Raw genomic sequence first — 26,884 nt, 5'->3', positions numbered from 1 at the left:
AGTAACGCTGAAGAAGCTGAAGTTGAACGGTTCTATGAAGACCTACAAGACCTTTTAGAACTAACACCCAAAGAAGATGTCCTTTTTATTACAGGGGACTGGAATGCAAAAGTAGGACGTCAAGAAACACCTGGAGTAACAGGCAAATTTGGCCTTGGGATACGGAATGAAGCAGGGCAAAGACTAATAAGAGTTTTGCCCAGAAAATGCACTGGTCATAGCAAACACCCTCTTGCAACAACACAAGAGAAGACTCTACACATGGACATTACCAGATGGTCAAACCGAAATCCGATTGATTATATTCTTTGCAGCCAAAGATGGAGAAGCTCTATACAGTCAGCAAAAACAAGACTGGGAGCTGACTGTCGCTCAGATCATGAACTCCTTATTACCAAATTCAGACTTAAGTTGAAGAAAGTAGGGAAAACCACTAGACCATTCAGGTATGACCTAAATCAAATCCCTTATGATTATACAGTGGAAGTGAGAAATAGATATAAGGGCCTAGATCTGATAGATAGAGTGCCTGATGAACTATGGACGAAGGTTTGTGACATTGTACAGGAGACAGGGATCAAGACTATTCCCATGGAAAAGAAATGCGAAACAGCAAAATGGCTGTCTGAGGAGGCCTTACAAATAGCTGTGAAAAGAAGAGAAGCGAAGAGCAAAGGAGAAAAGGAAAGATATAAGCATCTGAATGCAGAGTTCCAAAGAATAGCAAGAAGAGATAAGAAAGCCTTCCTCAGCGATCAATGCAAAGAAATAGAGGAAAACAACAGAATGGGAAAGACTAGAGATCTCTTCAAGAAAATTAGAGATACGAAGGGAACATTTCATGCAAAGATGGGCTCAATAAAGGACAGAAATGGTATGGATCTAACAGAAGCAGAAGATATTAAGAAGAGGTGGCAAGAATACACAGAAGAACTGTACAAAAAAGATCTTCACGACCCAGATAATCACGATGGTGTGATCACTGACCTAGAGCCAGACATCCTGGAATGTGAAGTCAAGTGGGCTTTAGAAAGCATCACTACGAACAAAGCTAGTGGAGGTGATGGAATTCCAGTTGAGCTCTTTCAAATCCTGAAAGATGATGCTGTGAAAGTGCTGCACTCAATATACCAGCAAATTTGGAAAACTCAGCAGTGGCCACAGGACGGGAAAAGGTCAATTTTCATTCCAATCCCAAAGAAAGGCAATGCCAAAGAATGCTCAAACTACTGCACAGTTGAACTCGTCTCACACGCTAATAAAGTAATGCTCAAAATTCTCCAAGCCAGGCTTCAGCAATATGTGAACCGTGAACCTCCAAATGTTTAAGCTGGTTTTAGAAAAGTCAGAGGAACCAGAGATCAAATTGCCAACATCTGCTGGATCGTGGAAAAAGCAAGAGAGTTCCAGAAATACATCTATTTCTGCTTTATTGACTATGCCAAAGCTTTTGACTGTGTGGATCACAATAAACTGTGGCAAATTCTGAAAGAGATGGGAATACCAGACCACCTGACCTGCCTCTTGAGAAATCTGTATGCAGGTCAGGAAGCAAGAGTTAGAACTGGACATGGAACAACAGATTGGTTCCAAATAGGAAAAGGAGTACGTCAAGGCTGTATATTGTCACCCTGCTTATTTAACTTCTATGCAGAGTACATCATGAGCAATGCTGGACTGGAAGAAACACAAGCTGGAATCAAGATTGCCGGGAGAAATATGAATAACCTCAGATATGCAGATGACACCACCCTGATGGCAGAAAGTGAAGAGGAACTAAAAAGCCTCCTGATGAAAGTGAAGTGGAGAGTGAAAAAGTTGGCTTAAAGCTCGACATTCAGAAAATGAAGATCATGGCATCCGGTCCCATCACTTCATGGGAAATAGACGGGGAAACAGTGGAAACAATATCAGCCTTTATTTTTTTGGGCTCCAAAATCACTGCAGATGGTGACTGCAGCCATGAAATTAAAAGACGCTTACTCCTTGGAAGGAAAGTTATGACCAACCTAGATAGCATATTCAAAAGCAGAGACATTACTTTGCCAACAAAGGTCTGTCTAGTCAAGGCCATGGTTTTTCCTGTGGTCATGTATGGATGTGAGAATTGGACTGTGAAGAAGGCTGAGTGCCGAAGAATTTATGCTTTTGAACTGTGGTGTTGGAGAAGACTCTTGAGAGTCCCTTGGACTGGAAGGAGATCCACCCAGTCCATTCTGAAGGAGATCAGCCTTGGGATTTCTTTGGAAGGAATGATGCTAAAGCTGAAACTCCAGTACTTTGGCCACCTCATGCGAAGAGTTGACTCACTGGAAAAGACTCTGATGCTGGGAGGTATTGGGGGCAGGAGGAAAAGGGGACGACAGAGGATGAGATGGCTGGATGGCATCACTGACTCGATGGACATGAGTCTGAGTGAACTCCGGGAGTTGGTGATGGACAGGGAGGCCTGGCATGCTGCGATTCATGGGATCGCAAAGAGTTAGACATGACTGAGCGACTGAACTGAACTACTTCTTTTGTTTTCCGTCAATCCAGTTTCCCTTGTCAGTTTTAATCATATTAACCAGTAGATTTACCACCCACTTTGATGATTCAGTGACAAGTTGTTGTGCAGTGTGATTTTTTTTTTTTAAGGTATACAGTATAATGATTTAATGTATATTGTTGTTCAGTCGCTAAGTCGTGTCTGATTGACTCTTTGAGACCTCATGGACTTCAGCACAGCAGGCTCCCCTGTCCCTCCACTATTTCCCGGATTTTCCTCCAACTCATGTCCATTGAGTCGGTGATGCCATCCAACCATCTCATCCTGTCACCCCCTTCTCCTTTTGCCTTTAGTCTTGCCTAGCATAAGTGGAGAAGGCAATGGCACCCCACTCCAGTACTCTTGCCTGGGAAATCCCATGGATGGAGGAGCCTGGTAGGCTGCAGTCCATGGGGTCGCTAAGAGTCAGGCACGACTGAGCGACTTCACTTTTACTTTTCACTTTCCTGCATTGGAGAAGGAAATGGCAACCCACTCCAGTGTTCTTGCCCGGAGAATCCCAGGAACAGGGGAGCCTGGTGGGCTGCCGTCTATGGGGTTGCACAGAGTCGGACACAACTGAAGTGACTTAGTAGCAGCAGCAGCATCAGGGTCTTTTCCAATGAATTGGCTCTTTGCATCAGGTGGCCAAAGTATTGGAGCTTCAGTTTCAGCATCAGTCCTGCCAATGAACATTCTGGGTTAATTTCCTTTAGGATTGACTGGTTTGATCTCAATTACAAGAGGAACCCAAAATTGCTGGATAGCAGTGTTAACACCTAATTCAGTGCAACCATTGTTGTGCCCTTGGTGGAACATTCCTTCCTTGTCACAAGACCTCTAGAGCCTAAGGCTTAAAAAGAAAAAAAGCTGTAAATGGATTATTAAGTATAATAGCAACCCTGATGGGAGAAGCTATATTATGTGTTTTTTGTTGATTGAAAGCATATGCATAATCCTGTAACGTTAGAACTCCAGACTTTTACGCATCTCTCCCAATTAGTACTGTAAATGAGTCTTTGGAAGGGCCCACACTTTTTTGTCAGGTCATCTTCTGTAAGACACCACAGTAAGACAGTTCAGTTTCATGGGGCAAGAGCCCATTGTTGCCCCTACCTCTTCCCCTACCTCCCCACCCCAGGCCCCTCCCCCCACCTTTGAAGTGCGTTCTTACTGAGAAGCAAAAAGCAAAGTTGTATAGAATACTTTGTAGTGGTTTAATATTATGGCAGAAGCATTGTGGGCAGAACAGATAAATGCACAGTCAGAACATATATCTACAGTAAAGACAAATTGCTGTCCAATCCATAATGGAAGAAATCTAATATAATCAACCTGCAATCAGGTAATTGGCTGTTTTTTCTGGAAAACGGTGTCCCAATGGTGGCTTAACTTTGGTATCTGCTATTGGCAGGCCTGCAGTTAGCCTGCTTAGTCTTGGTGAGAGCAAGTTCATGTTGGATCTGTGCATACCCTCTGTGTCTGTTACCATGGCATTTTGCATATAGATTCATTGAGCAAGCACTGGAGTTGATATGGCGAAAGAGTGAGTGACATTCATAAACTGTGGTATAATTTATCCATTTCCTCTATAATGGATGCCTTTTGATAAGCATTCACATATTTCACAAATATTTTCATACTGTGTTTATTTGGAGAGGTCTGTCCATAGACCTTTACCCTTGACTTCCTTGTTAACAGTCTTCCAATCCTCGTCTTTCCAGATGTCTGAACATCCAGCCAAAACGTTAGCCACTGTCCATTATTCAGTGAGGAACTTTACTTCTGGTCACCTCTCAATCCAGACAAAGAGAACAGTCCAATGTATTGGTTGAAGTTCTGCCCACTGAAAAGATTTGCCTTCATCCCTGTCCTGACTGGGACTGTGGTGCTGCAGCCATCCACTTTGGTACGGCACTTTCATAATGTGAGAACCATCTGTATGTCAGATCTAAAGATTTTCTTCCTCAATTATCCCATCATAGGGAGTTCCTTGTGAAGCCATCAGTGTGGAATGAGAAAGGAGCTGTTGTCAGAATAGGTATTGTAGAAATCTCAGCTCCTTGATTATTCAGCTGGTTTAAAATTGAATTGCCTTTTGGACTTTCTCAAGATTGGTTTCTTATAAACCACTTAATGAATACTAGCCCTCATGCCCAGTAATACAGTTTGGTTTATCAGATAACACCTAGTTTGTGATGGACAGCTCTGATTGCATGCACATTTGTCCCATGGGTAGACACATTTTTATGAGAACTAACTACTAAGAGGCCAGGAGCTGTTTCTCTAGAGGAGAAGAATTGTTTACAGGAGAGAGCATGGTTTTGTCTTAGCATCCTGCTACATTATTGTCCCAGAGAGTCTCTACAGCATCTTTACTTGGAGCAGATATTTCTAGTATCGTTAAATGTGCTCACAAGATACACATGGTAGAGCATCTTGTGATTCAGCCTGGGTGTGCTGAGGAACCTCTTATTCTGTGCCTTATGTATTATTTGATAATTGAGTTACAGCAACATTCTGAAATATGCTGAACACTGGATCCAAAATCTACTTAGGCCCATTGAGCATTGTGCCTCCTTTTCATTGTTGTAGCAACTTTCCTTTCATCTTGGGGGAAACATCCTGACACGCCTAGCCTACTGGACCTCTAGAAACTTCACAGAGATTTTAGGACCCTGAGTTTTTCTGGGGATATTGATTCTCTCTGGTTTGCATGTGTCTTACTAAGGCATTTAAGGTCCTTGCTCCTTTCCCCTCATCTGGACCAGTTACTGTGATGTTACTAATACAATAGACCAAGGTGCTGATCTGCAGGATGTTGGGTTGATGAGGATCTCTGCAGAGTAGATTTTGGTAAAGAGCATGAGTCCTAGGGTAAGACTGTGCAGATTTATTGTTTCTGCCAGGTAAAAGCAGCTTACTTTTGGATGGTCCTTAAAATTAGTGTAGACAAAAAGGTATTTGACAGAATTGTAACTGCCTACCAAATATCAAGGGATTTGTTAATTTGCTTCAGTAAAAATACCTCATCTGAAATATCAGCTGCAGTTGAAGTCCACCTGATTTTACAATCCATGGTCATTCTTCAAGATCCATTTACGTTTTACATGGGCTTGTGGGTCAGTTAACTGGAGTTGAGGTAGTTTGATTACCCCTCTGTCAGGTCTGTTAATGTGACATTAATCTCATAAGTTTCCTCAGAATATGGTATTGCTGTAGTTTAGTAGCTTTGTAGGAAAGAAATGAAAGTTCTAGGGGCTCCTGCTTGACCTTTCTTCCTTTAGTAGTCCAAGAGGATCAGAGGAACAGTGTAGGAGTTTTTCTAGTTTCCTGTTCTTTCTCTTCCAGTTATACATTTGGGAGTTAGAGAGAGAGCTACAAGATAGATCTGGGGATCCACAGAGCTCACTGAGACAGCTTTGGGCCAAAATACCAGTAGTCACTTCACCATGATAAGTCTCCACTTTGATTAATGGACCACAGTGATGTTTTAGGTCAGTTCAGGGTTCCTCTCTTGTAGTGCCTGGAATATCACACAGCATTTCCGTTCCCTAGTGCACAGTGACTATAGTGAATGTCCTCAGGTGCCTTTGAGGAAGGCTTGGGGTATGATTTACAGTGGAGAGTGGGGCATCATTGTGGGATCCTTTCTCAAGGGGATTTGGCCTCCCTTCCAACCGGAAGGCTCTGAATCTGTGAACAGATTATGTCTAGAAACAAAGTAAGAGTTCTCTCATCTGGGTCTGAACATTCTTTTTCAGGATGGTTAATTTCATTTTTTATGTAATTGCAGGTTCTTACTTTGAATTATAAGTTAATGGAGTAAACTGACTTGAGACTATAAATAGTTATTTATCTTATAGTGTATAAATCAGGATTTTGGTAGAAACTGTTGAGTATGTTTTCTTCTGCTTACACTCCTGTTTTCTTCCAGTGGGCCACAGTTACATTTCATCTTCCTCATCATGTGTTGAAGTCCATTGCCAGTGCCATTGTGAATGAACTTAAGAAAATCAATCAAAATGTTGCTGCCTTACCTGTGGCTTCCTCAGTGATGGACAGATTGTCTTACCTCTTACCTAGTGCGCGTCCAGAACTTGGGGTGGGGCCAGGCCGTTCTGTGGACAGGTATGAACTTGCTTATAAAGAGATGTGACAGTAACATTGAATTGATTAGTGTTTTGATTAACAGAATAACTGTAAATTTGATTATGATTTTAAATATTTTTGAAAATCACAGATTTTTATTTTGATCAAAAAACTGAAATGAAGTAAACTACTCCTTGAATTGCTATTGTTAAACAATTTCTTTTGGTGCCTGGAAAGTGTTTTAAGAGGATTATGAAGCTATATTTTTTAAATTCTAGGTTTGTAATTGCTTAGTGAATATTTGAGTCGTTAATACTATAATTATTCAATATGTAATATGTATTATATATATAATTCAATATATAAGAATTATTTTGCCTTGATGAATTTTGTGACCTTTGGCATAAATTTTGGTAAATTAAAACACTGTCCCAGAATTTGAATATAAGAGCCATATATTATTTCCTACTTAAAAAATGGACAGAGTTAAGGGATGTCCCTGGTGGCCTAGGGGCTATGACTCCGAGCTCCCCCTGCAAGGGGCCTAGGTTCAGTCCCTTTTGTGGAGGAACTAGACCTCACAAGCCACAACTGAGAGTTCGCTTGCCGCAGCTACAGACCCTGCCTGCTGCAACGAAGACCCAGCGCAGCCAAATAGATGAATATTCTTAAAGAGTGGGCAGAGCTAAAAAAGCACTAAGGGCAATTTTGTGGGCTTTTTGTCTGTTTTGTTTTTCTAGGGCAGTTTTGAATTAAGGTTTTTATGCTGCCTGCCCTGGATTTAAAGTGTTTAAAAAAGTCATACCTCGGTCATTATTTTCTTCAATAGAGATTTCTTGGGAGTTCTGCTTTACAGAAAACTAAAAGTCATTAGTGCATTCATTGAAAAATTTAAGTGATTTTTATTTGAGATAATATTTATCAGTACTGAAGTTTAGAAACATTTTGCTGAGTTACTACATTTAGCGATTTTGTTAAGTTCACATTTGCCTTCCCATGTAGCATTTTAATGGCAACCCACTCCAGTGTTCTTGCCTGGAGAATCCCAGGGACGGGGAAGCCTGGTGGGCTACCGTCTGTGGGGTTGCACAGAGTCGGACACGACTGAAGTGACTTAGCGGTAGCAGTAGCATTTTACATTTTCACTTTTTCATTGAATGTGAATTTATCTGCTCATGTTGTTTTCTGAAGTACATTTATAAAGAGTACGTGCCGATGTAACAAAAATATTAGTGAATGAGTTAACCTTTAACTTCCGTTATCTTAAATATAGCTCTTTTTTTTTTTTTAATTGGCTGTTCCACATGGCTTGTGGGATACTAGTTCTCCAACCAGGGATTGAATCCAGGCTCTCACCAGCTAAACTCTGGAGTTCCAGCCACTGGACCACCAGGGAATTCCCATATTCTCTTATATTAGTTTGCAATGTTTTTTAGTTTATCCTTTTGTAAACCAAAACTGCTTAATCAGTTGCCCTTTTTTTGTTAAGTGGCTTCTTTTATTATATAAGTAACTTCTATTGGTTGTTAACATTTGGGAAGTATTTTTATATTCCATAGTAACCCTGCTTTCTAACTTTTGGGCAAAATGTGGAGACTGCCGTTTTTAATCTTAACTGTCATGTGATATGTCTTTGGCTATCATTAAAATATTCTTTGCAATATGTTTGGAGAAGAGGGAAAAAGGAAGGATATGTACTTAGAATCAGTGTTTCTTATCTGAGAGCCCTGCCTATCTTTAGATTATAATTTTAGAGCTATTTTCTTTGCAATCAGTAGGAGACTTTCTAAAGAAATCAGTGTAAGCTGTGGTGAATGGTTTGTTTTAGAAAATGCATTCATTAGATGGGATTTTCAGTGTTTCTGGAGGTGTTAAAATGTCTCAAAGTACTAATTTTGATGTAGTCTGTGGTTTTTATTTCATTAAATACGATTCTAGGAACGCTTATCAAAACCTTGAACTCTGAGGTCTGTTGGAGGTTTGAGTAAGGGTCTGCTGCTGTTGCTAAGTCTCTTCAGTCGTGTCCGACTCTGTATGACTCCATAGACAGCAGCCCACCAGGCTCCCCATCCCTGGGATTCTTCAGGCAAGAACACTGGAGTGGGTTGCCATTTCCTTCTCCAATGCATGAAAGTGAAAAGTGAAAGTGAAGTTGCTCAGTCGTGTCCGACTCTTTTCGACCCCATGAACTGCAGCCTACCAGGCTCCTCTGCCCATGTGATTTTCCAGGCAAGAGTACTAGAGTGGGGTGCCATCGCCTTCTCTGGAGTAAGGATCTACACCAATACCAGAATATCTTTATAAAACAGACTATCAAAATTAGAAAAAGTCCACACAGCTTCAAATAAGAAAGGACCAGTATGTAAAGTTCCTTTTCCTAACACAGAAGAGAAACTGATTCAATAAAAGAAAGTGGTAAAATTCATCACTATGAGACCAGAAAAATACTTTTCTTTAAATTCTTCCCTTAAATTAGTACATAGTTTCCTGTAATACTGCTAATGAGATTTAGGTTTAACTCATAGTTGTGTCCTGATTTGGAAAAAAAAAATAATTGCTTGATAAGGCTACAGACATCTTCATGTTTTCAGAACAGAAAATCTGTCCACTTTTTCTAATTTTGATAGTCTGTTTTAAAAAGATATTCTGGTATTGTTGTTGCAGGTTCAGTCTCAGTGAGCTAATTATGTTAATGAAAACATATGAAGATTTCCTTTTTTTTATAATCCCCTGAAAAGTATAGATTTCCTGAAAAAGGATTTCTCTGGAGAAAGAACATAAAAATTGCTTTCTACCTAAAAAAAACTTAAACTAGAATATACTTTTTCAATATGATTGGGGTAAAACTACTGTTCCTTTGGCTGTGGTTTTATCCATTTATGCAAAACTTGTCACTTGATAAAAGCATAGGGTTCTGTGCCTCTACATTTTCAGATTCTCTGCTCTTTGATCGCTATTATGCAACATTGGTTAATTTAGTCTACCCTTGGAATTATCTGTTGTAGCCGTCTTATCCGGAGAAGGCAATGGCACCCACTCCAGTACTCTTGCCTGGAAAATCCCATGGGCAGAGGTGGGCTGCAGTCCATGGGGTTGCTGAGTCGGACACGACTGAGCGACTTCACTTTCACTTTTCACTTTCATGCACTGGAGAAGGAAATGGCAACCCACTCCAGTGTTCTTGCCTGGAGAATCCCAGGGACGGGGAAGCCTGGTGGGCTGCCGTCTATGGGGTGGCACAGAGTCGGACACGACTGAAGTGACTTAGCAGCAGCAGCAGCAGCAGCCATCTTATCATGTTTCTTTTTCCCTATTCTGTTCATGGGAAATTCCTAAAACTTATTTCAAATTTATAAAACAAATTTGAGCTTTGTCATTAAACATTCCCAGTTTTTGTTGATAATCTGGTAAGCTTTTTTCTTCAGTGGTGAGTAACAGTGTCACTGTAATTTGGTGCCTAACTTTGGTTACATAAAGTATGTTTACTTTTAGATCATTGATGTATAGTGAAGCTAACAGACGGGAGACGTTTACCTCATGGCCTCATGTAGGGTACAGATGGGCACAGCCAGATCCCATGGCTCAAGCTGGATTTTATCATCAGGTAAATAAGGCTGTCGAAAAATGTTTTTCAATGTGAATTTGTAGCCTTTAGTAAGACTGTCAACGTTTAATACTTTTTCAGACGTATGTATTATTTTAGGTACACGGCTCCGTGCTTGTGTGTCTGTAATGTGAGTTTTGTTCTTATACCTTTCTTTGATCATAATACTAACTGACTATTTCCTATATCACATACTGTGTATGAAAGGTGAAAAGGTTAAAAAAAGAATAATTGAGTTAATGCCTTATAACTATTTTCTTGCAGATTACATATTAATATAATATTTAATCTGTTTTTATATATAATCATCAGCAGACAGGCAGTATTCTCCAGATTTGTGTCTCGAGAAGTGTTCTCTCTAGGTGTGTGTTTTTCAGTTTTGACTTACGCATTCGTGACAGAGGAGTATATATGTTAAGATAGTACGATAAAAGCAGTACATGGGAGTACTCTTGAAATTTTAATTTTACCGGAATATGGATCACCCACATGTCAGACAGCTGTGGAAGCAGCCTCGCAGGTAGTGCAGTGTGCCTTGAGTACGTATGTATTAAAGAATTGATTAAGAAATGTAGAAAGGGAAATAATTAGGGGAAAGAGTCATAATTTTATGTAGGAAAGAAGGTGTACAGTGTAAGGATGAGTGTGAGAAAAAGACATGAGAATGGGACGTTATAGAAAACTTCACGGAGCCAGTTAAGTAAAAGAGCAAGTTAAGAAAAATGAGTTTAGATTGGCATAATAAACCAATTAAAGGAAACTTCAACTGAATAATGTTGACTGGCTCACCAGTGTTTTTCCATTGCTAAAGAAACTAAGAAATTAATAATTACATGTCAGTTTACATAAGACATGTTATTTAATTTTGGAACTAAATTAAACTTTGGATACATGAAGTTATTGTCATAAAGAATATTAAGAATATCTGTGGGAGAGGGTGGGAAGATTTGGGAGAATGTCATTGAAACATGTGAAATGTCATGTATGAAACGAGATGCCAGTCCAGGTTCAGTGCACGATGCTGGATGCTTGGGGCTGGTGCGCTGGGAAGGCCCAGGGGATGGTATGGGGAGGTTGGGAGGAGGAGGGTTCAGGATGGGGAGCATGTGATTTTTTTTAAAAGTAATAAAAAAAAAAAAAAAAGAATAATTATTCCTTCATTATCTTAAAGGGTTCTTGGAGTATCTTAAACTAATATTATATCAGAAAACCAAGATATTTGAAGATTTGATTCAAAGTCCATCAGATTTCCAGTTAAAGATAGGTTTGTTTGGAGACTGGCTAGTATTAGAATTATTGAAATTATTTCCCTAAATTAAGGATTGAATAAGGACTATTTTTCCTAATAATTTATCTTCTTCCTTATTTTTTGGTATTGTTTCATATAACAGCCTCTGTTAAGTGACACCTTGATATTTTTTCCATTTAGCTGTTTTTCATTGTATTCCGTTTTTTTCAAAGAGATCAAATCATAGGTTTTCTAGAATCTTCTACCTGTATTCGGGGCTGATTAATCTCAGTCTTCTAAAAAATATATTTACACTTTAGATATAGTAAGCACTAAGTAGAGTAAGTACTCAAAAATATTAATTTTAGTTTTCAAAGGTATATTTTAGTTCAGGTTTTGATTTTATATATATTTATGTGTGTGTGTGTGTGTGTGATTTTGTCCTGTCTTACTTAAAGAATGTTACATGAATTATGTTCACTTTATTTTTTATTAAACATAAAAATTATGTTTACCCTTGCTTATGTAGTAGCATAGAATTCAGTTTTTCAAAATAAACCTGTTAGACTATTTCCTCTTGTGTACTTAACTATGTTTAAAATACTTTAGCAATACAATTACAAGATGCTGGACCAGAGATTGAGGCTGTGTGTCCGCATATTTGATTCAGTGGTCGTTTGCTGATGAAACACAATTTTTCAAAGAAAGCTGCAAATATATAAACATTTGGGGATTAAAAATATGTTGTTCAAGCCTAATATTAGTAGTATAGGCTAATTTTCTTTTCCTCAATATGGAATTTTACCTAAAATTATGAACTTATTTAGAAGACTTTTTATTAAGCTATTTTAGTATTGATGAGCCTTTTCTGTTTTCCCTACACACTTGCAGCCTGCCTCATCTGGAGATGACAGAGCCATGTGCTTCACTTGCAGTGTATGTCTCGTTTGCTGGGAACCTACTGATGAACCTTGGTGAGTCTTGATTTTTCTGAACTTAATAGGCTAAGTGCTTCTATATTTTATGTTTCTGATCTGTATATTAATACTCTTGCCATTTGTCATCTCTATTTTTGCCTCTGTTCTAAGAGAATGAGGTAATGCTGTCTGTGCTCTGTCATATCACTTGGCATACAGGATCTCTAAGGTCTTTGATTTCCCAAGGTCTGTACATATTAGAAGTGCCAAAGAATGGAAGTATACTCTGACTGAAAACTAGAAGGCTATGACAAAATAAATTTTAAAAGCATGATTAAATTCAGCAGTTCAGCCTGTTCTTTAGTGGGGAGCTCATCAATAGGGAGTCTATAGAAGGAGGGCCTTATGATTTACATTTCTAATTTTAAAGTAATTCTGGGGAGTCTGTTCTGGTGTATAAAATTTGAGAACTTGGTTAAACATTAGAGAATCATGTATTGGAACCTCACTTTTACGTAACTACCCTGAGGCCCTACTAATAGAAATAGTAATAATAGCAAACATTTGTATAATGCGTTTTATCAGGTACCATCTTATGCACAACACGAATGGTCACTGTAGTGAAAAACTGGGAAATCTTACACGCCTTTTGGGAGGGGACTAGAGAAATAAAATATATTCATATAATTGACTGATCCAACAGTTAAAGGGATAAACAGTTCTCTATTAATCATCATCAGTGCATTATTATATCAAGAAAGCTGTTGTAGAATGAACTGTATAATAAGCTGTTTATTTAAAGAAAACTCTGTTTATTTTGTATGTATATATATGGGTATAAGTTTATAAAAATATTTTAGGAGTATAATAGTGGCTATCTGGAGGTGGGATCGGAGATTACTGGGGTTGGATATTATGCCCTGACATGTGTCTTTTGCTATATTTTAGATAGTCAAATGTCACTTATTAAAATAAAATTTTAATTAAAAAGTTAAAACTCAGATGAAATTAGAAAGAGGAAAAATACTCTAAGGTTTAGTTGTGACGAGATCCATTTTAAATGTCATGTGCCTGGAGATGCCATGTAAAAGCATTTATGTAAGACACCTTGTTGTACTACAAATTGTCCAGGATTTACATATGGACGTAGGTAAGTTGTAGGTGCAGTGTTGTTAAAGTGAGTGGTTAATATGTTAGTGATCTTAGTAAAATGGAAAGTTTTGGTATTTGAGTCTTTAATTAAAGAATGTTGTTGTTGTTCAGTTGCTGTCATGTCTGTCTGACTCTTTGTGACCCCGTGAACTTTAGTACACTAAGCTTCTGTGTCCTGCACTATTTCCCTGAGGTTGCTCAAATTCATGTTAATTGAGTCGGTGATGCTATCTAACCGTCTTATCTGCTACCCCCTTCTTTTGCCTTCAGTCTTTCCCAGCATCAAGGTCTTTTCCAGTGAGTGGTTGGCTCTTTGTATCAGGTGGGGCCGGAGTATTGGAGCTTAAGCTTCATCAACAGTCCTTCCAGTGAATATTCAGGGTTAAATTAATTTTTTTTTTTTTTTTTTTTAAGAAAAAATATCATAGAGTTCTCTTTTAGTGTTACAGACTTAACAGCTTAGTTGCTTAGTAAATTTTCCCTTTTTTAATTTGTGTGAAGGTCTGAACACGAGAGACATTCCCCAAACTGCCCGTTTGTGAAAGGTGAGCATACACAGAATGTACCGTTGTCGGTCACTCTTGCAACAAGTCCTGCACAGTTTCCTTGCACGGATGGAACTGACCGAATATCTTGCTTTGGGTCCGGGAGCTGCCCTCACTTTTTAGCTGCTGCAACAAAACGAGGAAAGATCTGTATATGGGATGTTTCCAAACTTATGAAGGTATGTTTTAATTTTGAAGGAACAAATCAGTAACTGAAAAAAAAATCAGTTGTAAATTTAGGCTTTTCATTTATTTGTTTAGGTGCACTTAAAGTTTGAAATTAATGCGTATGATCCAGCAATTGTACAACAGCTTATTCTGTCGGGAGAACCAAGCTCAGCAGTTGAATCCAGGAGACCAACTTTGGCATGGCTGGAAGACTCCTCTAGTTGCTCAGATATACCAAAGTTGGAAGGAGATAGGTGTGTAAATTTGTTTTAATAATATTTATGGAAATTAAGTGTTTTCTCTTCCTAAATTGTATATTCTCTTAATTCTAATGAAAGAGACAGAAGGCATTTGATCAAGAGATTAGAGAGTCACTGTTTGGTTAGAAATCCAAAAGAACAGTATAATTCCTGAAATAAATTTTCATTCACCAACACCATAGTCTGTAAAACATATTTTATTTTCTGTCTCAATCCATACCAATGGAATAATCACTCCATTGAAATATAAATTCTAAATAATGAAATCCTTGGATTAGACTTGTAACTTCACCTTCTACTAATTCTTTTCATAGAGCTGTTGAATCATTTGGTTCATTTCTCCTTTTTCATTAGTACCTAAAATATAGAAATGGTAATCAATAGTGAAATAACCTGTGGTTAGGCTAGATAATCTAATTTTTATTTAAATGTATTAGTAGTCAGCAATGAGTTGAGGTACAATAATCATTGCCAGTTAAAGATTCTGGTAGGCTTGTGCTGGATTCTCTTCCATTCAGCCTTCCTAGAGTTTCCTGATTTCTGTGGCTGTATTTGATCTGCGGGGAGAGAATCAGGGTGTAATCCCACGTCACCTGGTTGTCTCCCAAGAGGCACTGCACTTGTAACTCTGAACTGGGTTGGATTATAGAGCAACATTTGTGATGGTCCCATGGAGGCAGAATGAAAGGTTCCATAAGCCACTCAGCTGGTCTTCAGCAATAGCAGCTACCACTTTGTAAGATTCTGAAGGCAGTAATATGAAATGGAGCCTGTGTAACTGTGATCAGATGTCTCGTATGGAGATCTATCATTTCACTTGCAGGACTTCTTGTGTTACTGATGTGTGATTGGTGTTATACCACAGTGATTTAATCATTTTACCTCACTGTTTGGTAGTGAAACTTTACTAATGGAGATTTTTTTCATTATTTAATGGAAAATTCACTGCGTATTAAATGTCTAGTCCCTGTTGCTAATAGTATGTGGAAATTATGGGTCTGTAAATGAATGTGGTCTGAGCTCTGGAACAGGCTGAATTAAAGCATCATGGTGTTCTCAGTTATTTCAAGTCCCTGTGAAAGCTTAATGAGAAAGCACTTGGCCCATTGTTGTCTTGAGTTTGACCATATTTGCCAATAGAACTGAAAATGAATCCTGCTTGATCTCTGATTTTCTTAGAAATTAGTGGAAAATTATTCATAGAAGATAATGAACTTGGTATGTCCTGAACACACTGACTTAATTAGAACTTTTGACTCCAGAGTTTTGTAATTTGAGGATTAAAATTTGAATCAAGATATACTTTTAAGATTATACAGATACACACACAAACCTTGGTAAAGTGTTTCACATTTTAGGTAAACATATATCCAGTATTTCTGGTGGACAGGTGTTATCTGAGCTAGTGTGTTGGGACTGAGATATAAATCCCTCTGCCTGCTTTTTTAAGAGACTGAAAATCTTTTTGGGTAGAAGGTTACAAAGATTACTCCGGTGGTTGGAGGAAGCTGAAGACGTGGAGCTTCAAGCCCTTTATCCCTGCTTTGTCTCCTCCAGGGTTAGCAGGATTCCTGTTGGATTGGTATTGGATATAATGAATCAAACCACTTCTGCCTCTGAGGCACAAGATATAGTATATATATAATAGCATATTTTATTTTAAAATATACTCTGTTTCATTAGCTTGAGAAATAATACATTAACTGAATTAAGTTAAAGCTTAATCAAGAAGTTTAAAGTATTACAGTATAGCTTGCTTAGAAATTGTTTTTTGTCTGTTTCTACTTAGTAGGCAACATCTGTCTTTGTTCTGAATTTATTTAAGGAATATTTCAGATGTGTTTAATTTAATTAATGTATTTTTAATTTATTTGGTTGCATCGAGTCATAGTTGTGGCGTGCAGCCTGTCTAGTTGTGGGTGCATGGGCTTAATTGCCCAGTTCCCTGACAAGGGATTGAAGCAGAGAACCCTGCATTGGAAGGCGGATTCCTAACCACTGGATCACCAGAGAAGTCCCAAGGACACATTTAATTTTAACGAATTAACATTTTGTCTAGATGCCTCATTTGTATGTTATGTTTTTCAAATTGGCAAAAATTTACTGAGTTAACTCTAAAGTTGCTTATATTGTTGTATATCTTAGTTATATACCAAAACTAAGATAAATCTGTACTATTAGCATATATAATCTTAACTAAGCATTTTAAACTTATTCATATATTTTTTGCATGTTTATTACTTTGCAAAAGGTTTTATTTCATGTAAAAGACTTTAGTAAATTTAGTGTCTATTATGTAAGTATAGTTGACTCTTGAACAGCATGAGTTCAGTGTTGAACTGTGTGAGTCCAGTTATTTTTTAAAGTGAATACTACACAAACTAAGGTTAGTTGAATCTGTAGGTGCAGAACCATGGATGCAAAAGGCCAACAATTTAAGTTATACACAGAATTTCCACTGCAGGGAGGGCTGGTACATCTAACCTGTGTGTTGTTTAACGGTCAGCTATAAATGCATGCTTATTGTAGAAATGTTGGAGAATACATGGAAGTAAACTGAATGGAGTCTCCATTTTCATACCATCAAGTCATGTTAACCTTTAGCTGTGTAGTTTTTTTTTAATCCATGTGATTAAAAGAAATTTATTGATGCATCATTACCTATCATAAGATTCACCCTTTTAAGTGTACAATTCAGTTGTTTTACTCATGAGTTTATCACATGGCAGTATGAGTGTTTTTCTGTAAAATATATTTTTCAAAATACTATTTTGAAAACTTTCACAATAAAGCCTTTTTTTTTTTTTTGGTGGTTTAATTAAGGCAATTATCTGGCAACCCTTTGTAACATTCTTAGTAACTTCAGAACACCTAAATTCTGTCTTTAAAATATACTACTACTAGATTATCTTTTATCTAAGTGTAGATGGGTAATAATTTAACTATTTTTCTTGATGCAGAAATCCTCAAAATCTACTATGTTTTCTTGGTTTGGACTTCTTTATTTTGGATAAATTCCCAGTCATTAATATTTCCTCTTAAGATTTATTTTTCCAAGCATCTTTATTATTTTTCTGAGACTAGCCATTTAGTATTTGAATAGCTTAAGGCTAACATAGGAGCTTATCTTTTTCACATCCTTTTTTAAAATTTTTAAGTTATAGCATGAAATTGGTTATGCTAGTTACTACCAGTTGAAAAAAACACAGAAATTTTGTCAAAAATATCTAAGCAAATATCCCTCTACCCCAGTTTCAGATATTACTTTAAGCATTTGTAAGGGAGATTGCCAGGTTATATTTTATATAAAATAGCATTATAAATGCCTAGTTCTTTCAGAGGAGAAGGCAATGGCACCCCACTCCAGTACTCTTGCCTGGAAAACCCCATGGATGGAGGAGCCTGGTGGGCTGCAGTCTATGGGGTCGCTAAGAGTCGGACAGGACTGAGCAACTTCACTTTCACTTTTCACTTTCATGCATTGGAGAAGGAAATGGCAGCCCACTCCAGTGTTCTTGCCTGTGAATCCAGGGATGGGGGAGCCTGGTGGGCTGCCGTCTGTGGGGTCGCACAGAGTCGGACACGACTGAAGCGACTTAGCAGCAGCAGCAGTAGCAGTTCTTTCAGATGGATGTGCAGCCTATTGTTTCAAAAAGGGAGAATTACTTTTCCTTCCTGTGAACTGCATCTTTTAATTTTTGTAGTTTATCAAAATTTTAGAACTACTATAAACGTGCTGATTGTTCATTCAGACACAGCCTAATGTTGTGCTGGAGTGCTCTGTAATTATATCTTTTTTTCTTATCTGCTAACAGTGGAGACTGAGAATAAAATGGGGTGCAAAGAGAGAGGCTGGCAATTTCTTGGCTACTTGAATGAAAGCAAAAGAGCAGCTATTGTCTTATTGTCTTGACTCTTAAGTTGTAGTAGTTTTCCTGCGTGTCAGGGATTTCTTAACGGCCCTTCCCAAACAAGCAAAAAATAAATAAATAAAAGCAAGAGCAAAACACAAATGGGGAATGCGTGTTTCTGTGAAAACACTTCTATACACACATATTTACCCAGCTGTTCTAATTGGTTTTAAGGTATAACTTTCCTGAATTCAGGAGTAGAGTGCTAAGTCACTTCAGTCATGTCTGACTCTGCGACCCTCTGAACTGTAGCGCATAAGGCTCCTCTGTCCATGGGATTCTCCAGGCAAGACTAATGGAGTGGTTTGCCATGCCCAACTCCAGGGGATCTTCCTGACCCAGGGATCACACCTGTGTCACTTCTGTTTTCCGCACTGGCAGGCAGGTTCTTTACCATTAGTGCCACCTGGGAAAGTGAAAGTGAAAGTTGCTCAGTCGTGTCCGACTCTTGCTGACCCCATGGACTATAGCCTACCAGGCTCCTCAGTCCATGGAATTTTCTAGGCAAGAGTACTGGAGTGGGATGCCATTGCCTTCTCCAGGGGATCTTCCCGACCCAGGGATTGAACCCGGGTCTCCTGCATTGCGGGTAGACACTTTACCATCTGAGCTACCAGGGAAGCCCGTACCTAGTAATAGAGTGGTTATTAAAATTTTACTACTGGAAGCTTGTGTTTGATTTTATTAGCTGTTGTTTTGTTTTGTTTCATTTTATTTACCCAAACTATCCCTGTCTACACCTCTTCAGTTGTCAAAATCCTACAGATTCTACTATAAATTTTCAGAGATTACCACGCTTTATTTCAGGCAAGCATTTATTTAATGATTTAAGATGATTCACTGTTAGTGTAATCAGGGTTTCAGTCAACTTATATATTACATAAGCTAGTTGTGTGATGCTCAAGTTTTAGACACGAAACAATGGTTGTAACATTATACTTTGCTTTCTCATGTGTACTTTATTTTGAAATGGAAATTTTTAATTTGTCTTTTTTAAGTGATGATTTACTGGAGGATTCAGACAGTGAAGAGCATTCCAGATCAGATTCTGTGACAGGTATGTAAAAAATGTTAGATAATCTATTTTTATATCCTTGCATTTATATAGTTTCTGCTACTACTGCTAAGTCACTTCAGTCGTGTCCAGCTGTGCAACCCCATAGACGGCAGCCCACCAGGCTTCCCCGTCCCTGGGATTCTCCAGGCAAGAACACTGGAGTGGGTTGCCATTTCCTTCTCCAATGCATGAAAGTGAAAAGTGAAAGTGAAGTCTCTCAGTCGTGTCTGACTCTTAGCGATCCCACGGACTGCAGCCTACCAGGCTCCTCCGTCCATGGCATTTTCCAGGCAAGGGTACTGGAGTGGGGTGCCATTGCCTTCTCTGATATAGTTTCTATCTAGTTTCTAGGTAGAGCTAAATACCAAATAATTCTATATTTTGAGTACAAAGTCTAAATTTTCATTTATATACAAAGAAGACTCAATTATGTATCAGATTTTGAATTAGTAATGTATATGTAGTTTCATACTAAAAATTTAAATTGCGCCAAAGGAATTAAAAATGAATCTTACTAAATCTCTGTTATGTAAGTCAGTGACATTAAACTCTTCCCAATATGTTCAGTTTATTTGTATACTGTATTGTGTTGTTAAATAAATATAATGTTTAAATCAATAATTAATAATTATTAATTAGTGATTTCTTATTTCTAAAAGAAAACTTTATGAAATATTAGGGCAAAGGGGTATAAAAGGCTTCATATTTTAATGTAGTTATAGGCAAGGCATCTCAAAATAGTTTTATTGTATCAGAATTCAAATCCTAACTCTGTCATTTATTATAGTCCGATTGCATTTTCTAGTGTATAAAATAGTGATATTTAAATCTCTTATATATAATTTGGTAACTAAGATTAAAATTTGTGAAGCAGAGTACTTGGGCAGTAGCCACTATTTTAAAGAAGTGACCATTATGAAATTGTAGCTGTATTCTAATGTCAATGTCATGAAATAAGGACATACATAACTTATGAAATCTCTTTAGAGGAAACTTGGTTTTAGATAGTTCGGTTGTTAAAAGTTATATGTCAAAAGTTAGTATAGTGTAGCAGATGCTCTCAATTCTAATTTGTTGTAAATTTTTTTTTTTAAAGCCACCAAACAAAATACTGCACTGATTTTTAGATTCACCTTCATTTATCTTTTAAGGTAGTTCTTAGAATGAAAAAATTAATAAAAGTAGGAAACTGCCCTGAATAATAACACAAATGTGTAATTAGGTCTGGGAAGAATAATTGATTGCATTTAAAAATGTAGTCTGATGAAGTATGCTCTTTTTCCAGTTTGTTACCCCTTGGCCCAAGAAAGGGCTACTGTTGCAGTTTTAAACATCTGACAAGAATACTCATTCCTTATCTGGAGATCTGGTTAGAGCTTGAACTCTTATGAAATGTCTTTGGTCTTGTCAAGTCACTTAAACTCTCTGGGTTTCGGTTTTTCCTATGTAAAGTGAAATGTTTAAACTAAATGTTCTTTTTTCTGCCCTTAAATTTTTTTATTCTAACTTTAATCTTTCCTTTGTATGCTGTTGCTTAACTCTTTGCTCTTGGTCTAAGGATCTCAGTAGGTATTTTTGTAATTGTAATTGTTGCATCTTGATCTGTTTCCTTATCCCTTTTTTACCTTTATATTTTTCATCTGCCAGTTTGATCTTTCACACTTCCTTTAGATTCTGTAGTCCTCTTCACTTCCTGGTACCTAGAATATTACTGTATGTTTTTGTTGACTCTTTTCTATGATACCTCATTTAAGGTTGGGAGTGGTGTCCTTTTATAGTATTGAAACTAGGTAGCTGTGGTATGAGAAAAAAAAAATTCTTCCAGTGTAGAATTTTTACTTGCTTTGAGGCTTTGTAAGTGGTTCATTCATTTATAGTAAAATATGTATAACCTTTTAAACTAATTTTATATTGAGAGACTATTGGTGAATTTATGAAGGCTTGTGATATTAAATGGGAAATGTATTGTCTTCTTGAAGTATGTAAAATTAAGTAATAGATGCTGTTTCACAACTTACATTTCCTAGCTCTAAGCTCATCCCATCAATTTGAATGATATGATCTGAAGAATTATAGGTTGTATTTCTTAATTTCAAAAGTGTAAATGGAAACTTAAGAGACTTTTTTTATCTGTTTTTTAGTTGAAAGTTAAGGATTTTTGAAAGTATCTAGATGATACAGGAAAGACAAGTTTGGTCTTTGGTCCACATATCAGAATTAAGGAGTACACCTTCTTTTGTAGAGTGGGAAGAGTGTTTGGCAAGAGATTGAAGAACAATTCAAATTGAAATTTGGTGGTTCAGGAATATGCATAATTTAAACCCCTGGAAGTTGGCTGGTTGAACTGTGGGACTGACAGCAGCTCAGTAAGCAGGGTAGAGAAGGGTTTCCCAACATGATTATCTGAAGAACATTATGCTGCAGGATATTTGTAGGTATGTTTTATAAAAATTTATTTTGTGGTCCAGTTGGTTTGAGAACTTCTGAGGCAAGTAAAGATCACAGTTTTCCTTAACTGCAGTATTGACAGTTGTCACTGTGCTTTGCCAATCTTATAAGGGGAATGTAGAGTCCTAGACATTGATTAAATAGTTGAGAAGCAGCAGAGTAGTAATGTTACCTGTTACATTTTCTTTTTTAATGGATATTCTCATCTCACATGACCTTTGCTTTGAATATTGTCTTAACTGTGGTTAATATATGTAACTAATGGTTAATTTATTTTCTTTTAAAATGTGCACAGACTAAAATAGCTTTTTCTTGGCAATTTTCTATCATAACTTATCAAGTAAGTTACAATTTAGTTACAGTGTATTATTACATGTTATAAAAATCTCACTGTCAGCTTTCAACCTCATGTCTAAATGAGTGAATTCATAGAGTAAATATATGTAATTATTGCATGGCAATATAAAGACTGCACACGAATATAGTCAAATGAGTGGTTAAATAAACAACTTACTAGTACAATTAAATTGTGAAGTTTGTAACTAAGTTTTTTCTGTTTAGTGAGACATGGATATTGTTCTGGATGACAATAGTGACATTATATGAAATGAGAAGATTATGCTCAGAAAATAAAGAAGTCCTGATAAAGCTGTTAGCATTTTGAAGATACTGTTTATGAAATGGTTAACAAAATGGTATAAACAGAGCTTTCAGTATAACTCAAATGTTTGGTTTCCATAAATCTCTCTTGTTCATTCCTTTCCTTGGGTAACTTTCAAACTTCTGTGCACTCACTTTGAGTTATACTTATTTCCTTCCTTTTCTGAGTTCTTCTTAATCTAAAATTGTAAAGCCAATTTCAATTTTTTTTTTCATTTCCACAAGTTACGTAGACTGATTTTTTATATTATTGTTTGTAATAGATTGTTGCCTGATAGTTTGTGCTGTTGAGAAAAATAAAGGATGAGTTGAAACTTTGCATTTAGTATCAAGAGATTATCCCTGGTTAAGAGGTTGACTGACCTCTACGTCAGGGTTTTGTGTAGAGAGAGATGGTATTTTTGGAGAATTGAGACTGAGGAATGACCTTTATTCTGTTTGAAGGGGATAGTTTGAAGCACACAATAAACAAAAAGTCAATAGGAATAATGTAATGTAGTTGACTTGAACTAAATATTAGCAGATAGTACAGAAGACATTTAAATTGTTTATTTCTTTAGGCTCTCCTGGGTCTTTTGTGCTGCATGGCTTTTCTCTGGTTGTGCTAGGCTTCTCATTGCGGGGGCTTCTCTTGCTGCGGGGCATGGTCTCTAGGGTATGGGGGCTTCGGTAGCTGTGGGTGTGGGTGCACTAATTATTGGCCCGGGCTCTAGAGTGCAAGCGCAGTAGTTGTGGTGCACGGGCTTAGTTGGTCCACTGTGTGTGGAGTCTTCCTACACCAGTTATCTAATCTGTGTCTCCTGCATTGGCAGGCAGATTCTTTACCACTGAGCCACCAGAGAAGCCCTAGAAGATGTTTATATTTCACTTAAAATGACAAATTTGGGAAACTTTTTGTGGTTACTATTTTTCTGAGCTGAGGTTCGAGTTAAATTGCATACTGTTACATACTAAGACAGTCAACTGATAATTAGCATGTGGAGTGGGAAAGAGGTGATGAACTGAGACTATAGTAATGTTTCATGGGTATTCTGCAAAGTGCATAAAGGACAGATGCATAGTATTGAGTGTAATTTTAGTGTAGAATTGAAGGGCAGAAGTCTGTTATTATGATATTAATAATCTCTTCATTCTTAACCCGTTTATTCTTTCTCTTTTTTTAAAAAAGGATTTTGTTCACAGATTGCCAGGAGAGTGTATTGTGACTTGAAAATGATTTTTGAGACTCTTTAATATCTATGGTTTTTCTGAGTAGGTTCTTCTCAGCTTGGATTAAATTTCCTGTAAAAGGACTAAATTCTTCCATTAATGTGTTTAAAATGCACCGACTGGATGATTAAAAGAGAACTAATGAAAATGTTATACTACAGATTTTGATTTACATTCACAAAGTCATTTGTAATGAATATTGTTCCTTTTCAAAGGGCATACATCACAGAAGGAAGCCATGGAAGTGAGCCTTGATATAACAGCACTCAGCATCCTCCAGCAGCCAGAAAAGCTTCAGTGGGAGATTGTTGCAAATGTGCTTGAAGATACTGTTAAGGATCTTGAAGAACTTGGGGCGAATCCTTGCTTAACCAGCTCTAAGAGTGAGAAGACAAAGGAGAAGCACCAGGAACAACACAACATTCCCTTTCCATGTTTATTAGCTGGAGGTTTATTAACCTATAAATCTCCTGCTACCTCACCCGTTAGTAGTAATTCTCACAGGTCACTGGATGGTTTAAGCAGAACTCAGGGTGAAAGTGTATCAGAACAAGGGTCAACTGACAATGAATCCTGCACTAACTCAGAATTAAATTCTCCTCTGGTGAGGAGAACTTTACCCATTTTGCTTCTTTATAGCATCAAGGAATCTGATGAGAAAGCAGGAAAAATCTTTTCACAGATGAACAATATAATGAGTAAAAGTTTGCATGATGATGGTTTTACGGTTCCACAGATCATTGAGATGGAGCTGGATAGCCAGGAGCAGTTGTTGTTGCAGGACCCTCCTGTGACTTACATTCAGCAGTTTGCAGATGCAGCAGCCAACCTTACCTCTCCAGATTCTGAGAAGTGGAACTCTGTGTTTCCCAAGCCTGGGACTTTGGTTCAGTGCTTGAGGCTGCCAAAGTTTGCAGAGGAGGAGAATCTTTGTATAGACTCAATAACTCCTTGTGCTGATGGAATTCATTTATTGATAGGACTGCGGACATGCCCCGTTGAATCCTTGAGTGCAATAAATCAAGTAGAGGCCTTGAATAACTTAAATAAATTAAACTCTGCACTATGTAATAGACGAAAAGGTGAGCTGGAATCAAATCTTGCTGCAGTGAATGGTGCAAATATTAGTATAATTCAACATGAATCACCAGCAGATGTACAGACTCCTTTGATAATTCAACCTGAGCAGAGGAACATTAGTGGTGGATATTTAATACTTTATAAAATGAATTATGCCACTCGGATAGTGACATTAGAAGAGGAGCCAATAAAAATCCAGCATATCAAAGATCCCCAGGACACAATTACCTCGCTCATTTTGCTTCCACCAGATATATTGGATAACCGAGAGGATGACTGTGAGGAACCTCCTGAGGAGATGCAGTTAACCGCAAAGAACGGGGTTGAGAGAGGAAAAAAGTCTGACATTTCTACTCTTGGACACCTGGTCATAACTACTCAGGGAGGATATGTAAAAATATTAGATCTTTCAAACTTTGAAATTTTGGCCAAAGTGGAACCTCCTAAAAAGGAGGGCACTGAGGAACAGGACGCATTCGTTTCTGTCATCTACTGCTCGGGCACAGACAGGCTGTGTGCGTGCACCAAAGGTAAGCTGTGGGCTTGTTTGGTTCATTTACTGCTCGGGCACAGACAAGCTGTGTGTGTGCACCAAAGGTAAGCTGTGGGCTTGTTTGGTTCTTCATCAGTCTTATGAAATCAATGTACAGGGCATTCATTTATGTGTATACCGAGTGTGACTTTTAGATCCATATAGATGGAGAGAAATTTATGTTTATGATGAAGTGGTGAATCTTTGTACTGTTTTACCTGTTCTTAAAACACTTTCCTACTGCCCTAGGTAAGGATTCTAATTGTAAAAAAGTTAGTAAGTCTCTCAGAAAGTATCTTCACTGCTTTAACCTCAAGAAGATAACCTGCTGTAATTTCTGTGAATCCCAACTGCATCTGCTCAAATTTGTAGCCTTGGACAGATTACTTTAAACTCAGTAAACCTTTGTTGATTTATAAACTAGGAAAGACAGTCTATTTCCAGGCTTGACAGAATTAAATGAAATAATGTCTGTAAAGTTTCTGGCACAAATATTAATACATGTTGTTATTTTCTTCTGAAATAAAAGTGGTAAATAATTATTAATTCTGCCAAATAAATGTTCCTTGTCATATTTAATCCTAACTTTTTGCAGACAGTGAGTCAGTTTTGCAATATTTGAGGCATCTTGTAGAGTAACAGGTAGTGTTACTAAGGAATTACTGACCATATGAGGCAAAGTGAATAGTCCTATTGATTGTTTAGTAGGAATTTAGGACCAGGAGATACTTGAAGCCTCAGTGACTATAACCAGTGCTTGGCAGAAAAATTGGGATTGGGAAGAGGTATGTATCTCATTTGTGGTTCTGGTAGGAATTAATCTGAATTTTTCCTCTCTCTAAAAAGATTTCAAGAGTTTGGCTAAGAAGGATAATGGTGGATGTGGTGATGTGGATTGCTTTCTTTGAAACACATTTAGTGAAATAACATGATGGAAAAAGCCAAATAACATCAACATCTAACTAGATTATTTTTTAAAAAGGAATAGTCTAAAATAGCTTTAGAATAGTGAAACTTTCAGAAAAATCATTAAAATACTATGTGGTATCAAGGATAATCTGAGCTTAATGATGTATATGCCAGTTCATTTCTGTGAGAGTTTTAGCTTTGTTAATTTTAGTCATCACACTAACTTTATGAGGTATGTGCTAGTTTTGTCTTCATTTTAGTTATCTCTAAGAAAAAAAAAACATTGAGGAAGAGAGAGGTTAAGTAATTTAACTTGCCTAAGTCACAGAGCTAATAAATGACAGAGTTAGTGTTCAGACCTGGGCAGTCTGTCCAGGTGTGCTTAAACTACATTAAATTGCCAGAATATAATAAAAGTAGGAGAGCCTGCTTTTATTGAACTTCTATACTTTGAACTTTTTGGTATATTTTAATCTGAAAGATTAAAAAAAATGAAAACAGTTTAACTTGCTGTAGGCCATTCGAAATGGAAGTGGTTTTGGAATCTGAGTGACCTGTTCCCAGGGCACGTAGTCATAAGATACT

General features: G+C 37.4%; 1 protein-coding gene across 8 annotated transcripts in view; it reads left to right on the top strand.

Moving 5' to 3' along the window:
• BIRC6 (baculoviral IAP repeat containing 6) overlaps window positions 1-26,884 on the top strand; it is a 216,187-nt gene that overhangs the window by 32,378 nt on the left and 156,925 nt on the right. For all 8 annotated transcript variants that reach the window (XR_011466116.1, XM_070379760.1, XM_014477364.2 and 5 more), the window contains exons 4-10: window positions 6,465-6,658; window positions 10,112-10,223; window positions 12,343-12,425; window positions 14,022-14,244; window positions 14,327-14,487; window positions 19,403-19,461; window positions 23,994-25,388. Coding sequence is in view for 7 of the 8 variants with exons in the window: in XM_070379760.1 (XP_070235861.1) it covers window positions 6,465-6,658; window positions 10,112-10,223; window positions 12,343-12,425; window positions 14,022-14,244; window positions 14,327-14,487; window positions 19,403-19,461; window positions 23,994-25,388 (2,227 nt within the window). In the remaining variant the exon portion in view is untranslated. The remainder of the gene's footprint in view (window positions 1-6,464; window positions 6,659-10,111; window positions 10,224-12,342; window positions 12,426-14,021; window positions 14,245-14,326; window positions 14,488-19,402; window positions 19,462-23,993; window positions 25,389-26,884) is intronic.

This window comes from Bos mutus, chromosome 11 (assembly GCF_027580195.1).
Source record: "Bos mutus isolate GX-2022 chromosome 11, NWIPB_WYAK_1.1, whole genome shotgun sequence".
In the NCBI taxonomy this organism is placed as follows: domain Eukaryota; kingdom Metazoa; phylum Chordata; class Mammalia; order Artiodactyla; family Bovidae; genus Bos; species Bos mutus.
The sequence above is the reverse complement of the archived record's forward strand: the minus strand, read 5'-3'. Positions and strand labels throughout refer to the sequence as shown.